At 42.6% G+C, this 17,937-nt stretch overlaps 1 protein-coding gene across 1 annotated transcript in view; it reads left to right on the top strand.

Annotated features, from left to right (window-relative positions):
* TFR2 (transferrin receptor 2) overlaps window positions 1-17,509 on the top strand; it is a 73,986-nt gene extending 56,477 nt beyond the window's left edge. Inside the window, exons 17-19 of the mRNA XM_077470925.1 lie at window positions 955-1,182; window positions 2,520-2,660; window positions 12,625-17,509. Coding sequence (XP_077327051.1) covers window positions 955-1,182; window positions 2,520-2,660; window positions 12,625-12,852 — 597 coding nt within the window. The 3' untranslated portion in view covers window positions 12,853-17,509. The remainder of the gene's footprint in view (window positions 1-954; window positions 1,183-2,519; window positions 2,661-12,624) is intronic.
* The last annotated feature ends 428 nt before the right edge of the window (window positions 17,510-17,937 follow it).

Genomic DNA, 17,937 nt, shown 5'->3' with positions numbered 1-17,937 from the left:
GGGGCTTATCAGAATCTGCAAGCCCCCTTTAGGAAAGAGGGCCCCCAGATCCCAGCCCCTCCATGTGACAGTTCTTACAGGTATATAGCTATGGGCCGTGGCCATGCGTTGATGTAACTCGGTACCCTCCATAGCTATATAAGAATTGTCAGACATAGGAACTGAAAGAATGGTGGGAGCATTTGGCGGGCGAGAAACTTTTTTTTTTTTTCCTTTATCGGGTCGGGTATGGATTTGGGTTATTATCATAACAATCAGTTAAGATGTTGATCTAACTTGGATGTGACCTCCATTCAATTCTATGGGCTGGAATCAGACAGAAGTCAGACCGAAGTAGTGCAGGAACCTTTACCAAAGTTGGACCGACACAACAAGTCGGACCAGTTGGGACAGCTCTCATAGGGAGCCACTGATTTTGACAAGTCGATGCGACTGGTGCTCTCGAAGTTGGATCGCTTGTAGCACCAGTTAAGGACCAGTTGAGAAAGCCCTCATAGGGAGCCACCGATTTTGACAAGTCGATGCGACTGGTGCTCTCGAAGTTGGATCACTTGTCGCACCAGTGTACACCGATCCTCAGCCATGATGCAAACTGTGCGTTGGCTCTTGGGAGGAGTTATGCAAATATCAAAATGTCGAAGGGTGTTTGTCAGTCTGGAGGAATGGGTGTTCCTAGGCAGACCACCATCCTCATGTGATGCTGAGCCTCCATGATTGAAAGAACTGAAACCCAATTAATGAAAAGGGAGGTCCAGGGACAGTCAGGGTGGAGTGGAAAGGGCTAGATGATGTCCTCCACCCACTCTGCTGTATTTCCTGAATACTGCAGCAACCTCCTCCGTCCTCTCCCACAAGGTATATAGTTTTTATCCTGTCTAAAATGACTTGTATGTATATATATAGTTTGTAGACAAAGTTTTGCTTCACAATACTCATGTTGGGCTTTTCTTTCAGCGATCAAACCCGTACAAGTATCTGGACACCAAGATGGACACATATGACAATCTGAACAGTGTTATGTCTGGTCGGTTACCAGCGGTGGCTCTGACGCTGGCACAGGTCGCCGGTCTGTCTCTGATGAAGCTGTCCCATGACCGGATCCTTCCCCTGGAATACACGGCCTATAACACGTTGCTCTTAGAACATCTGATCAGCCTGAGAAAGTACACCAACAAGCTAGAGGTGAGGCTTCTGACATCAGATCTACACTCACTGGCCACTTTATTAGGTACACCTTTCTGGTCCTCGGGTTGGACCCCCTTTTTGCCTTAATTCTTGGTGGCATAGATACAACAAGGTGTTGGAAACATTTCTCAGAGATTATGGTCCATAGTGACATGATAGCATCACGCAGTTGCTGCAGATTTGTCTGCTGCACATCCATGATGCCAATCTACCGTTCCACCACATGCCACAGGTGCTCTATTGGATTGAGATCTGGTGAGTGTGGAGGCCATTGGAGTACAGGGACCTCATTGTCATGTTCAAGAATCCAGTGGTGAGATGATTTGAGCTTTGTGACATGGTCCATTATCCTGCTGGAAGATGTAGTCCTAAAGGGATGGACATGGTCAGCAACAATACTCAGGTAGGCCGAGACGTTTCGACTACACTCAATTGGTACTAAGGGGTCCAAAGTGTGCCAAGAAAATATCACCCACACCATTACACCACCAGCCTGAACCGGTAATACAAGGCAGGATGGATCCATGCTTTCAAGTTGTTGTCAAGACTCCAAATTCTGACCCCACCATCTGAATGTTGCAGCTCAAATCCAGACCAGGCAACGTTTTTCCAATCTTCTATTGTCCAATTTTGGTGATCCTGTGCCAATTGTAGCCCCAGTTTCCTATTCTTAGTTGACAGGCATGGCAACCGGTGTGGTCTTCTGCTGCCGTAGCCCATTTGCTTCAAGGTTCTAGTGTTGTGTGTTCAGAGATGATATTCTGCATACCTTGGGTGTAACGAGTGGTTATTTGAGTTACTGTTGCCTTTGTATCATCTGGAACCAGTCTGCCCATTCTCCTCTGACATCAACAAGGCATTTTCCTCCACACAACTGCCGCTCGCTGGATATTTTCTCTTTTTCGGACCATTCTCTGTAAACCCGAGAGATGGTTGTGCGTGAAAATTCCAGTAGATCAGCAGTTTATGAAATACTCACACCAGCCCGTCTGGCACCTACAACCACGCCACGTTCAAAGTCGCCTAAACCCCCTTTCTTCCCCATTCTGAGTTTGAACTTCAGCAAGTCATATTCACCGCATCTAGATGTCTAAATCCATTGCATTACTGCCATGTGATTGGCTCATTAGCAATTTGTGTTACCAAGCAATTGAACAGGTGTACCTAATAAAGTGTCTGGTGAATGTTTGCTTCGAGTAAATGGGAGTTATAGAGAAGAATGGCACCCAAAATGTTTCGGTCAGGTTGTGCTCCTACAGGACGGTCATGTGACCATGACCACACATTATTGACGTTGGAAAAAGGGTTACCATAAAGCTTTGTGTGTATTTCAGCCTCAGGGCCTGACCCTTTCCTGGTTGTACTCCGCACGCGGGGATTATGCGCGAGCAACGGACAGACTGAAGACGGCAATTGCAAACTCAGACCTCCACAACGAGAAGATGATCCAGTTCTTCAACGTGCGGATCATGAGGGTGAGTAACATCGTCTCTCAGTATGGGACTGCCATCTTTGTCAAGTAAAGCTGGCAGGGACGGAGTGTTCTTTCAAAATAAAACCTTTATTGGCTACATACACTATATCAGTGATGGAGAACCTTGGCACCCCAGATGTTTTGGAACTACATTTCCCATGATGCTCAACTACACTGCAGAGTGCCAGTGCATCATGGGAAATGTAGTTCCAAAACATCTGGGGTGCCAAGGTTCACTATCACTGCACTATATACCACTTCAGCTCCAGGTCTTTTCTGGCACTTTTTGTGTAACAATCAGTATTTTTTTATTTTTTTTTTATAGAAAATGTCTTAGAACCCCCAAACATTCTATATTTTTTTTAGAGAATAAATTGGCGGACTTTGCAATATTTTATGTCACGCGGTATTTATTTTTTTGCTACAAATGATCTGCTAGCCGACCAGCGCACGACGTTATACGTCGGTGCAATGGCACGGCTGGGCTAACGGGCGTACAGGTACGTCACATTTAAATTGCGGAATTGTGGGCACACACAATATTTTATGCCACGCGGTATTTGCGCATAGATTTTTCAAATGCAATTTTTGGGAAATAAAAATTACACTTAAAAAAAAAAAATAAAAAAAAAAATGAACCACTTGCCTACGGGCACTTTCACTCCCTTCCTGCCCAGGCCAATTTTCAGCTTTCAGAGCTGACACACTTTGAATGACAATTGCACGTTCACGCAACACTGTACCCGTATGACGTTTTGATCATTTTTTTTTTCACACAAATAAAGCTTTCATTTGGTGGTATTTGACCACCACTGGAGTTTTTTTTTTTAAATTGCGCTACAAATTATCCGCTAGCCGACCAGCGCACGACGATATACGTCGGTGCAATGGCACGGCTGGGCTAACGGGCGTACAGGTACGTCACATTTAAATTGCGGAATAGTGGGCACGCACAATATTTTATGTCACGTGGTATTTGTGCAGCGATTTTTCAAATGCAATTTTTGGGAAAAAATTGCACTTAAAAAAAAAAAATGAACCACTTGCCTACGGGCACTTTCACTCCCTTCCTGCCCAGGCCAATTTTCAGCTTTCAGCGCTGTCACACTTTGAATGACAATTGCACGTTCATGCAACACTGTATACTTATGACATTTTGATAATTTTTTTTCACACAAATAACGCTTTCTTTTGGTGGTATTTGACCACCACCGGAGTTTTTTTTATGTTTTTGCGCTACAAATTATCCACTAGCCGACCAGCGCACGGTGATATACGTCGGCACAATGGCACGGCTGGGCTAAAGGGCATACAGGTTCGTCACGTTTAAATCGCGGCATTGTGGGCACGCACGCCACGTACTCTGTGACCTTGCCCCCCGTGATCATGTCACGGAGCCGCAGAATGGGGAGATGCCTTTGTAAACGAGGCATTTCCCCGTTCTGCCTAGTGACATGACAGAGATCACTGCTCCCTGTCATCGGGAGCAGTGATCGCTGTCATGTCAGTGGAAGCCCACCCCACCCCCCCAGTTAGAATCACTCCCTAGGACAGACTTATCCCCTTGATCGCCCCCTAGTGTTTAACTCCTTCCATGCCAGTGTCATTTACAAAGTAATCAGTGCATTTTTATAGCACTGATCGCTGTATAAACGACAATGGTCCCAAAATAGTGTCAAAAGTGTCCGACGTGTCCTCCATAATGTCGCAGTCATGAAAAAAAAAATCGCACATCGCTGCCATTACTAATAAAAAAAAAAATAATAATAAAAAATGCCATAAATCTATCCCCTATTTTGTAGACACGATAACTTTTGCGCAAACCAATCAATATACGCTTATTAGGATTTTTTTAACCAAAAATATGTAGAAAAATACGTATCGGCCTAAACTGAGAAAGAAATTCGTTTTTTTTTATATATTGTCGCTCATTTTTTGGTTATAGTGCAAAAAATAAAAAAAAGCATAGGCGATCAAATACCACCAAAAGAAAGCTCTGTTTGTGGGGAAAAAAGGATGTCAATTTTGTTTGGGTGCAATGTCGCACTGCCCCGCAATTGTCAGTTAAAGTGACGCAGTGCCGAACTGCAAAAAAAGCGATTCTGGTCAGGAAGGGGGTAAAATTATTATTATTATTATTCACGATTTATATAGCGTCAACAGTTTACGCAGTGCTTTACAATGTATAGGGGGGACAACACAATTACAGTTCAATACAAAAGGTACAGGAGGGCCCTGCTCGTAGAGCTTACATTCTAAAGGGAGGGGGTGGTGGTACAAAAGGTAATAGCTGCAGAGAATGATTTGATGGGGGTAAAATCCTCCGGGGCTGAAGTGATTAAAAAAAGACCAAAAAATTTTGAAAAAATAAAATGTTTTTCTGCGCTCCCAAAATTTTGAGCACAAGCCGCCACTGCTGCTGCTAGAATTACTGCCAATGATCTGACGTTTGCGGTGAAACCTCACATATGTGGGATGATCGATGTTTACGCTGCGTGCGGGCACCGGGGGATGGGGGCACTTTAGTTTTTTTTTTTTTAAGTATCAATTTATTCGTTTTTTTTTTTAACCACTTCCCACCCGGCCAATGCATATATACGGCCGGGTGGGAGCCGTCTACTCCTGACAGGCTGTTCAGGAACGTCCTTCAGGAGTAGCGGGATCGCGCGCGCGCGCTCGCGCAGCGGCGCGATCCCGATGTGCTCGTGTCACCCGGACACGGCACATCTCAGATCGGCAGGAGGGCTCTGTGATTGGCCCTCCTGATCACATGACAGCCGTGTCCAATCACGGCCGTCATGTGATGTAAACAAACAGCCGGTTGCTAGGCAATCGGCTCTCCTCTCCTCACACGGAAGTCACCGCTGAGGAGAGGAGAGCAGAACGCTGCAGCCGGCTGATGATCAGTGAGTATGGGCTGCTTTTTACAGCTTTTTACTCACTGATCATCAGTGTAGTGTAAACACACAACACACCACACAGTACAAACACAGTCCCCACATATGTCCCCAAAACACACATGTCCCCAAAACATACAGTGGTGTGAAAAAGTGTTTGCCCCCTTCCTCATTTCCTGTTCCTTTGCATGTTTGTCACACTTAAGTGTTTCGGAACATCAAACCAATTTAAACAATAGTCAAGGACAACACAAGTAAACACAAAATGCAATTTGTAAATGAAGGTGTTTATTATTAAAGGTGAAAAAAAATCCAAACCATCATGGCCCTGTGTGAAAAAGTGATTGCCCCCTAAACCTAATAACTGGTTGGGCCACCCTTAGCAGCAACAACTGCAACCAAGCGTTTGCGATAACGTGCAATGAGGCCTTTACAGCGTCCTGGAGGAATTTTGGCCCACTCATCTTTGCAGAATTGTCCTAATTCAGTTACATTAGAGGGTTTTCGAGCATGAACGGCCTTTTTAAGGTCATACCACAACATCTCAATAGGATTCAGGTCAGGACTTTGGCTAGACCACTCCAAAGTCTTCATTTTGTTTTTCTTCAGCCATTCGGTGGTGGACTTGCTGGTGTGTTTAGGATCATTGTCCTGCTGCAGAACCCAAGTTCGTTTCAGCTTGAGTACACGAACAGATGGTCGGACATTCTCCTTCAGGATCTCTTGGTAGACAGCAGAATTCATAGTTCCTTTTATCACGGCAAGTCTTCCAGGTCCTGAAGCAGCAAAACAGCCCCAGACCATCACACTACCACCGCCATATTTTACTGTTGGTATAATGTTCTTTTTATGAAATGCAGTGTTCCTTCTACGCCAGATATACTTGGACACACACCTTCCAAAGAGTTCCACTTTTGTCTCATCGGTCCACAGAATGTTGTCCCAAAAGTCTTGGGGATCATCAAGATGTGTTGTGGAGAAATTGAGACAAGCTTTGATGTTCTTTTTGCTCAGCAGTGGTTTTCTCCTTGGAACTCTGCCATGCAGGCCATTTTTGCCCAGTCTTTTCCTGATGGTGGAGGCATGAACGCTGACCTTAACTGAGGCAAGTGAGGCCTGCAGTTCCTTGGACGTTGTTGTGGGGTCTTTTGTGACCTCTTGGATGAGTCGTCGCTGCGCTCTTGGGGTAATTTTGGGCGGCCAGCCACTCCTGGGAAGGTTCACCACTGTTCCATGTCTTCGCAATTTGTGGATAATGGCTCGCACTGTGGTTCGCTGGATTCCCAAAGCTTTGGAAATGGCTTTATAACCCTTTCCAGACTGATAGATCTCAATTACTTTCTTTCTCAATTGTTCCTGAATTTCTTTGGGTCTCGGCATGATGTGTAGCTTTTAAGGATCTTCTGGTGGACCTTACTGTGTCAAGCAGCTCCTATTTAAGTGATGCCTTGATTGTGAACAGGTGTGGCAATAATCAGGCCTGGGTGTGGCTAGAGAAATTGAACTCAGGTGTGGACAACCACAGTTATAGTATGTTTTAACAAGGGGGGCAATCACTTTTTCACACAGGGCCATGATGGTTTGGATTTTTTTTCACCTTTAATAATAAACACCTTCATTTACAAATTGCATTTTGTGTTTACTTGTGTTGTCCTTGACTATTGTTTAAATTGGTTTGATGTTCCGAAACACTTAAGTGTGACAAACATGCAAAGGAACAGGAAATGAGGAAGGGGGCAAACACTTTTTCACACCACTGTACATGTCCCCAAATAATAAAAACACATGTCCCTAATAATAAAAACATGTCCCCCACATATGTCCCACTAAAATCACATGTCCCAATGATTATCTGCACACATATGTACATGATCATTTGCGTACATATGTCCGTGATCACACAAACCAATTATTATACACTTAGCGGAATTTTTTTTACCAAAAACATGTAGCAGAATACATTTTGGCTTAAATTTATGACAAAATTTGATTTTATTGGATTTCTTTTCAAATAGAAAAAAGAAAATATTGTTTTTTTTCCAAATTTCCGCTATTTTTGCGCTTATATCGCAAAAAAAAAAAAAACGGAGTCGTGAATAAATACCACCAAAATAAAGCTCTATTTGTGCGAACAAAATGATAACAATTTCATTTGGGTACAGTGTAGCATGACCGCGCAATTGTCACTGAAAGCGCTAGAGCGATGAAAGCTGAAAATTGGGCTGGGAAGGAAGGGGGTGAAAGTGCCCTGTATTGTAGTGGTTAAACGGTTTTACTTTTTTTTTTCTGATCACTTTTATTACTGTCACAAGGAATGTAAACATCCTGGTGACAGCAATAGGCAGTGGCAGGTACCCTTTATGGAGGGATCAGGGGGTCAAAAAGAACCCAAATGCCTCCTCTGCCCTTAAAAGCATTCAAAACACCAAGATGAACACCATTTTTTTTAATGCTTCTTTTTTTTTTTTAAATGGAGCTGATATCTGGGTAAACCAGAAGTAACGTCAGTTCATTCCTTCCCGGGTTAGACCAGATCAAAGCCGATCCCAAGCTTTGGTTGGTTGTCCAAAGTGGCGGCTGATTGCTCAGGTCTCCCGGTGGAACGGGAGAACCCGAGTGAGCCGCAGAAGGAGGTGGGAAGGTGGGACATCTGTTCCTGCTGCTTATAACGGCAATCAAGCGGCTATTTGCCGCTCTGATTGCTCTTACAAGTGAGCCGACCGCCAGCTCTAAAACAAACATCCCGGTGCAACCACTTGGAAGTGACGTACCGATACGTTGATTGGTGGTAAGTGGATATAAAGACTTAATACTGTAAGGTCTAACATGTTTCAGCTACACAACCTTCCTCATAGCATAAAAAAGTGTTTTAAAAACAATATATATAGTGTAACATACACTATATTACCAAAAGTATTGGGACGCCTGCCTTTACATGAACTGTAATGGCATCCCAGTCTTAGTCTGTAGGATTCAATATTGAGTTGGCCCACCCTTTGCAGCTATAACAGCTTCAACTCTTCTGGGAAGGCCGTCCACAAGGTTTAGCAGTGTGTCTATGGGAATGCTTGACCATTCTTCCAGAAGTGCATTTGTGAGGTCAGGCACTGATGTTGGACTGACTCGCAGTCTCTACTCTAATTCATCCCAAAGGTGTTCTGTTGGGTTGAGGCCAGTCAAGTTCCTCCACCCCAAATGTGCTCATCCATGTCTTTATGGACCTTGCTTTGTGCACTGGTCCAAATCATTTGGTGGAGGGGGGATTATGGCGTGGGGGTTGTTTTTCAGGGGTTGGGCTTGGCCCCTTAGTTCCAGTGAAGGGAACTCTTAAGGTGTCAGCATACCAAGAGATTTTGGACAATTTCATACTCCCAACATTGTGGGAACAGTTTGGGGATGGTCCCTTCCTGTTCCAACATTTGTGCTGCATAAACTGTTGGTGCTATATAAATCCTGTATAGTAATAATAATAATATATACTGTATATAAAGGGCTGAGTAAATTGATGTATAAGTACCTAAAATAAGTAAATAAAATAGTTGATCAGCTAATAAGAATAATGCAAATGGTACACAAGTAAATACCAGCCAACTAAATGGTCCGATTAAAGCAAGGGAAAATAGCCCAATAATGTCCATAAGGGGTTAATACACTCATTGCAGCTCCTCAGAGACTGAATGAATCTCTGTAAATATATAAATGAACACCAGAGGGCACTATTTTGAGTGTAGTAATATATTATTACTACACTCAGACTGGCGCCCTCTGGTGTTCATTTATATAGGTTGATGAGCTAGTTAATTTTATAGAGGCATGTTCCTATATACAATGTATAATTGTCTTATTAAATAATTTTTAAAAAACATTTAACCACTTCCCATCCAGGCCAAATCTGACATTTCTCTTTCCTACATGTAAAATTCATATTTTTTTTTGCAAACATCCCTTGTAATAGGAATATGGCAGATCAATCCTCTTTACAGTGATATATGGGGGGGGGGGGGGGTCAATAAGACCCCCCCATCTCACCTCTAGGATGGGAAGCCTGAAATGAAAAATAAATAAAAATGATCTCAGGCTTCCCAGCCGAGGCGTCGCCATTTGTTTGAATGCAGAGGCTCGGGTGTGATGTCATAACATCGCACCCGGCCTTTGAAATGATCATAGAGACTCCGGCGACCATCTGGTCCTCTGGAAATCTCTATGATCACCATCCGGGGGCTGGCGGATCCTGTCTCTGACTCATCGATGGAAGCGGCGAGTCGATAGAAGCACCGGAGGGCGGCGGGAGGGGGGGGGTCCCCTCTCGCTGCCCGTAAGAACGTTCAAGCTGCTATGATCGTTCTTATTGTGCGCAGAATCGCTGACACTAAAAGATGATATCTGAATGATAAAAGGAAAAAAGGAACAATGGCGCTCAGTCAATCGATGCGAATCGCATGCTTATTTAAACTGAATATATTGAATAAGATATAATAAATCTCAGTAAAACGTCTTCATAAGACAACTGTCCAGAAAAAAATGGTTTTAAAGTCACATACAAGGTGCTCACAGGTATACAATCAGTCCAAAATACTGGGTCTTGCTGGACGGACAAGGGATAATGTATGCACATCCACAGAAGGCTGCTTTTCTCTGGAGTGAAGCCAGCTCAAGTCATATAAAGAAAAAAAACAAAACAAATAAAAAAGCGCCACTCAGTAAAAGGTGCTTTAATCCATAATAAAACATATATCTGTCACTTACATCTGACATGCAGAAAGTTGGGCACACACAGGAGTAAATACTGTAGTCATCGACGTATCCAGGAGTGCCAATAGAGCCCGTGAATATGACTGCGGGACTCTGGGGGAGAGCCCCGGCTGGGTCTCGCGTCTGGTGGACTTCAGAGCGGCTCGAGGAGACGGCGTGTGACGTCAGAGATGCAAGGGGAACACAACACGTTTCTGAGCATGCGCAGGACTCGTACAGAATCAGCACACTCCTTTCTCAAGTGTAAAAGATACAGGGAAAACAGACTGACAGTTCTTAAATACCTGGATTCAATGGGCAAAGCTATGGTGTGCAATTTAGACCACAAAAAGTGAAAGCAAAGCTGACAATACAAAGAAGGATTTGCCTATTAAACCTATCAGCAAAACAGGTTACCTAAAATCGCAACCTGCGCATGACAGTACAAAGTTTTTTACACAGCAGATTATATTTATATGCCGATAAATTACGATGAGCCGATCATAATATTAAATTATAAATACCAAGGGAAGTATAATAATAAATAATAATAATAATAAAAAATATATATATATAAAAAAATAGAAATAAAAATGATAATAAATTTTATATATATATATATATATATATATATATATATATATATATATATATATATATATATATATATAAAGAATAATAATAAATAATTATTCTCGGGGAAAAAAAATATTATTAAAAATTCGACCTATAAAATACCAATAAAAAATATATATCATTATTATCTAAAAAGAAAGCTATCATCCCCAAATGGAAATACAGGCGTATTATACACACTAAATCAAATCAAAGGATGGTATATATCTCAATCTCCTCATTGAGGCCATTAGGGGTAAGAGTATCCAAAGTAAAAATCCAGAACGTTTCGCGTTCGCACAATTTCGAGAAACGTTCTGCTTCAGAGATATCACTAGGTATGGATTCAATCACCCATACTTGAAGGCCCAGCGTAGACTGATCATGGAACTCTAAAAAGTGTTGTGGTACGCTATGTTTATCGGAGCCCACTTCTGTGAGCCGACGATGCTTGCCAAAGCGTTGCCTAAGGTGGCAAATGGTGCGGCCCACATATAACATTTTACATGGGCACATCAAACAGTAAACATAATTGATGGAGCAATTATGAAATTGATTGAAATAATAAGTTAGTCCTTTGTGAGTAAAGTTTTTTTTGGCCATGGTTGACAAATTGGCAGGTTTTGCACAGGGGCTTATTGCACCTGTACATCCCCGTGAGTGGAATACTACACAGAGGGTTCATATCCCGCTTGCATTTTAGTTTTCTAGGGGCAATCTTATTCTTGAGGGTGGGGGCCCTCCTATAAGTGAATTTGGGTTTGTCATACAATATGTTCCATTCTTTTGTATTGTCTATGGAACCCTGTGATAAAGCGTACAACTGGTTTCTCTGGGGGTTTCACAACCTTAGGCTTCCTCCCCGGGAGAAAAGTGTTGTATGCATGTTCTACCAAATGTGAGGGGTAACCTTTCTCAATAAACTTTTCTTTAAGAAGAACACTCTGTGATATATAATCGCAGTCTCTGGTGCAGTTTGGTCTTAGCCTACAGAACTGCCCTTTTGGGATGTTCTTTACCAACAAAGGGTGGTGGCAGCTGTCATAATGCAAATACGAGTTGCCAGCAGTTGGTTTGGTATAGTTTCAGGCAAAGATGTTATTGCCATCATGGTTAAGTTCAAGGTCAAGGAAAGCTAAGCTATCCTTGTTCCAAACCACAGAGAAAGAGAGGCCCATATTATTAGTGTTACAATGTGAGACTAAATCGTGCACCCGGGATGAAGTACCATCCCAGATGATGACAATATCATCAATGTATCGGCCAAAAAACACCACATATTGAGCAAAAGGATTATTATTCCATATATACTGGTTCTCCCACAGACCCATGGTAAGATTGGCATAAGAGGGTGCAAAATTAGCACCCATAGCTGTACCATGGGTCTGTAGGTAGAACTGGGCCTCAAATTGAAAATAGTTATGAGTAAGGCAAAACAAGGTAGCCTCCAAAATAAATGAGGCTTGTCTGATGTTAAGTTGGAAGTCCATGTTTAAAAAAATGCTGTACTGCTGATAGGCCTACGTCGTGTGGAATTCACGTATAAAGAGAGTTAAGGCATCATTCAGATATACCCCCACAAAGTCAAGGACATCCCTGGACGTAGCTTGGGCGGGAAGTGTTTAATTATATAAATTGTGGCGTAGCTCATTTAAAGTCCCACGGGCACTTGGAATGTATAGGCTCATAGTATCTACTCACTCTGGTGTTTTTCTCTTGAAGGTGGAGTTCTACTTCCTGTCCCAGTATGTGTCCGCCATCAATTACCCATACCGCCATATCCTCATCGGCCGAGGTGAACACACCCTGGAAGCCTTGATTGAACAGCTCAACCGGGACCAAATTGACAGCAGCGAGCTGCGCAAGCAGATCGCCCTCTTCACCTGGACCCTGGTGGGAGCAGCCAACGCCTTGAGTGGGGAGGTTTGGGAGGTCCATGAGAATTTCTAGATCAGGGAAGCTTGTCAAGCCAACATGCACCTATAGGCTGCCAGGGCTCATTGCTGGACCCTTTCTAAATCCCACCTACCAACCAGTCACAGGGCTTCTCCCCTCTTCATAATTTATCAGTGACAGTGATCACTATAAAGGTTTTATTTTTTTATATTTTTTGTATCTGCTTGCTGCTCATTATATTGCTGCTTCTGCTTTGCCATACACAAGTGCCAGGATGAGGTCATGTTTATCAGCGACAGGGCTCGCTATAAATTACTGTTACGACTTCATTGCATGGTGCCAACCAGTGCCCAACTCTTGCTTGAGTGGCTTTTGCTCTGCATTCTGGGAAGGGCTGTTAAAGGGGCCTATTTTATAAAGATCCACCAAATAGTTTTTTCAGTTTTTCACATTATTTTCTATCAGGCACAACACTTTTATCTAGTAACTAGTTTATAATCATTTAAAAGGAAAGTTACAGAACAAAGTGAAAAATTCTGGTGTTCCCCCTGGTGGCCAAAAGTTTTAAGAATGATGCAAATATTAATTTTCACAAAGTCTTCTGCTTCAGTGTTTCAAGATTTTTTTTGTCAGATGTTACTATGGTATATTGAAGTATAATTACAAGCATTTCATATGCGTCAAAGGCTTTTATTGGCAATTACATGAAGTTTACACAAAGAGTCAATATTTGCAGTGTTGACCCTTCTTTTTATAGACCTCAGAAATTCCACCTGGAATGCCGTCAATCTACTTCTTGGCAACATCCTGACTGATGGCAGCCCATTCTTGCATAATCAATGCTTGGAGTTTGTCAGAATTTGTGGGGGGTTTTTTTGGTCACCCGCCTCTTGAAGCCAGTTGAAGCCCGCCCATGGACCCAAAATTTCCATGTTTTGTTTCCAAAGCCACTTAGGCAAGGTGCTCCATCATGCTGGAAAAGGCATTGCTCCTCACCAAACTGTTCTTGGATGGTTGGGAGAAGTTGCTCTCTGTGGATGTTCTTGTAACATTCTTTATTCATGGCTGTGTTCTTAGGCAAAATTGTGAGTGAGCCCACTCCCTTGGCTGAGAAGCAACCCCACACATGAATGGTCTCAGGATACTTACTGTTGGCATGACACAGGACTGATGGTAGCGCTCACCTTTTCTTCTCCAGACAAAGTTTTTCCCCCAAAGAAATTGGAAAGGGGATTCATCAGAGAAAATTACTTTACCCCAGTCCTCAGCATCCAATCCCTGTAACATTAGCAGAATATCAGTCTGCCCCTGATATTTTTCCGGGGAGAGAAGTGGCTTCTTTTCTGCCCTTCTTGACACCAGGCCATCCTCCAAAAGTCTTCTCCTCACTGTGCGTGCAGATGCACTCACCTGCCTGCTGCTATTCTTGAGCAAGCTTTGCATTGGTGGTGCCCTGATCCCGCAGCTGAATCAACTGTAGGAGACAGTCTTGGTCATTGCCAGACTTTCTTGGGTGATCTGAAGCCTTCTTCACATCAATTGAACCTCTCTCCTTGAAGTTCTTAATGATCTGATAAATGGTTGATTTAGGCACAAGCTTAGCAGCAGCAATATCCTTGCCTGTGAATATCAATTTTGTGCAAAGCAATAATGACTGCACCTGTTTCCTTGCAGTTAAATATGGTTAACAGAGGAAGAACAATGATTTCAAGCACTACCCTCCTTTTAAAGCTTCCAGTCTGTTATTCTAACATAATCAGCATTAGAGTGATTTCTAGCCTTGTTCTCGTCAACACTTACACTTGTGTTAACTAGAGAATCACTGACTAATGTCAGCTGGTCCTTTTGTGGCAGGGCTGAAATGCAGTGGAAATGTTTTTTGTTGGGGATTAAGTTCATTTTCACGGAAAAGAGGGACTTTATTACATACATTACATTCTGGAGTATATGCAAATTGCCATCATAAAAACTAAGACAGCAGATTTTGTGAAAATTTATATTTGTGTCATTCTCAAAACTTTTGGCCACGGCTGTAAACTCTCTACAAAAAGAAAAAAAAGAAAAGTCTATACATTTTTTGAGTCCATTTGCAAAATTGGCGATTATTAGGTTCACCTATCTGGTTACCATAAAGGGTTATACATGGTGAGGAAGGCCACTGATAAGGCAGTACAAATGGTCCTGTTGTACTGGACATAGGCTTCATAAGCTAAACAGGGGGGCCCAGTGGCTTTATTGTTCATTTCTGCCTAAATGAATAAATTGATTTTTACTAGACAACACCCCCACCACTACTTGCTTATCAGGGCTTAAATTACATTTTCCTGGGCCCATCACGTCAATGGAGGGAGCCAGGAGGAGCTTTTTTCTTTCTTTTCAGGGCATAGGTGGATAAGGTCAGTGCCACTGTTCTGCTGAACCTTGGTGGGTGGGGGAGGGGGGGCCCTGTCAGGAAGGCTGTACAGGATCCCATTATTTCACAGCAGGCTTGATGGTGAGCAGTAATACTTAGGTATGCTGCGGCTAAAAATTATGCTCAGCCTTTCCTAAAGAACCCTATGCTGTGCCTAAACACCTTCTGCCATGGCCAGCCTGAACCGTTACCATGAAATAAGACGGGATCCATGGCTTCCAAAGCATGTAGGCCAATTATTGGTCCTACCATCTACATATTGTAGATTTCAAGAGTTGCCAGACCAGACAACAGTTTTACAGTCTTTTGTCCAGTATTATTAGCAATCCTGCATCTATTGTAGCTTCAAAATAAATAGGCCCCTTTGAGTAATCATGACCGCTGGGTGTTCTTCACTTGGCCGCCTTGCCATCATCTCCTTCCAGGACAACATACTCATTATCATGGACAGAGCTCCATATAAAATTATTGTTACAGCTTTATTGCCTGGTGCTGACCTAACCCCATACATTGCATGTCTTTTTCTAGGACTTCTGAGAAAGTACTACTTAAAAATGCAAATCTGCCTTCCGGAATATGTTCATATTGTAAGGCCGGGCCACAAAATCAACAATCTTTTAAATAGTATTTGTGATCAGTTTTACTCCATGAAGCTCTAGAAGCGTCTAATTGTTCTCAATGGCAAATGTTATAGAAGGGGTGTGCATGTCTGTTGCTTACTACAGTTGTCTTTACACCAATGTGTCTACAGTTACCACACAGCAACAAGCTGAATGTTAAAGTGACCCTGTCAGGGGTGTAGAAAAAGTCCAAAAACAGTACTCAAGTATCAAAAAATTCTCCATACTCACCTGTCTGTTTGCCAGTGTGCAGACATTTGCTCTATAGCACAGCTCCCAGGATGGATCCTATCCCACACCTCTGGGTGTGTAGACTAACATGTCCCCTGCTGGCTACTGTGGTTCCTCCCAAAGACTCATATATCACTATTATGTCCTGCAGTGTCTAGGGGTCAGCAGGAGAAACCATAGCAGTCAGTAGGGCAGCACAGTGGTGTAGTGGTTAGCACTTTCACCTAGCAGCAATAGGGGCAGCTGGTTCAAATCCCGACCACGACACCATCTGCCTGGAGTTTGCATGTTCTCCCTGTGCCTGTGTGGGTTTCCTCCGGGTACTCCAGTTTCCTCCCACACTCCAAAGACATGCTGGTAGGTTAATTAGACCTTGTCTAAAAAAAATTGGCCTTAATATGTGTATGTCAATGTTGTATGTGTTCGTAAGCGTGTCAGGACCTTACGGGCTAAAGGACCACCCAAAAAAAAAAGCCGCAGATGCACTCTGGTGGCAAGAAAGCGCCCTGAGGCGATTCAGTTCGCATAGGTAGCGCTATACAAGTCACTCACTCAATGGGGAAATTGCTATTGGACCAGCCCAAGGAGTTGAGAAGCTCAACACCGGGTGTTCTACTACATAGTGAAGTTCCTTCAAACTGGTCAATGGACAGGTAAGTTTAAAGCTGTTTTCTTTACAGGATAATACCTTTGGATTTTTCTAACCCCTTGACAGGGTCACGTTAAAGTGCATGCATAGCCAACATCTGTTTGTTTGTTTTTAGTTTTGGATGGGTTGTGAAAGGATTAGAATCCTTGTTAAGTTCTTTTTGCTGAAAGAGAAAGATCACATGAAGAGCTCTAAACCACAAAGCAGTCCAAAGAAATAAACATTCATAAAATAAATTAATAAAACTTCCAATATGTGTCGAGGTGTGAACACTCCCTCTTCATCAGGGCTTGAATTTATAATTTGGGTTTATATGAAGTTTGTGTGAGTGATACAGTATTTGAAATAGGCAAAACCTTTTGCTGCTGGAACAGTTTTAGAAACTGAATATCTACAACATCCACCCTGAAGGAGTGTTCAAACCTCCAAAACGTGTTGTTTTTGTTACTAAATATCACTGAACATCATATATTACTTAAAAGCTTCCACAAATGTAAAAGAAAATGAAGGAACAAATACTATATAAAAGTTGGTGATTTTATCCCCTCAATTAAATTATCATGTTTATTAAAAAGGCCGAGCTACGCTTTAAAGGACCAGTCATCATAAGATTTCAATGAGTATGGGTTAAAAGATGTTCTCTTTACGGTTTATCACTGACAGTGATCAGTAGAACTGTACCTTGATGTTGTCCTTCAGACACAAGTCATATCTGTACAACCTAACAATGTGTCCGGACCGCATTCTTGTAACTGAAAGCAACATTTTTCATTAAAATAGAAGAACTTCCTTCTCCAATGTGTCCGACCTTCCTTCATATGTGTATTGTGTATGTGATCCAAACACAGGGAGCAACTCAGTTTTTTTTTAACAGAGCAGAGTATTTCAGGACAGGAGAGTTAGATAAAGGAAGGAGCAGAGTCCTCCTGCAGAGCAGAGTATTTCGGGAGAGAAGAGTTATAGAGGAAGGAGAAGAGTCCTCCAGCAATGCAGAGTATTTCAGGAGAGGAGAGTTATAGAGGAAGGAGCAGAGTCCTCCAGCAGTGCAGAGTATTTCAGGAGAGGAGAGTTATATAGAGGAAGGAGCAGAGTCCTCCAGCAGTGCAGAGTATCTCAGGAGAGGAGGGTTAAGCCTCATACACACTATCAGATTTTCTGCAGATTTTTTCCTTCAGATTTACTAAAACCATATAATATGAGGTCAAACCTGATAGTGTGTATGGGGC

This window comes from Lithobates pipiens, unplaced genomic scaffold, assembly GCF_037356315.1.
Source record: "Lithobates pipiens isolate NorthernLeopardFrog02 unplaced genomic scaffold, aLitPip1_a1.2 Scaffold_8, whole genome shotgun sequence".
Taxonomy (NCBI): Eukaryota; Metazoa; Chordata; class Amphibia; order Anura; family Ranidae; genus Lithobates; species Lithobates pipiens.
The sequence above is the reverse complement of the archived record's forward strand: the minus strand, read 5'-3'. Positions and strand labels throughout refer to the sequence as shown.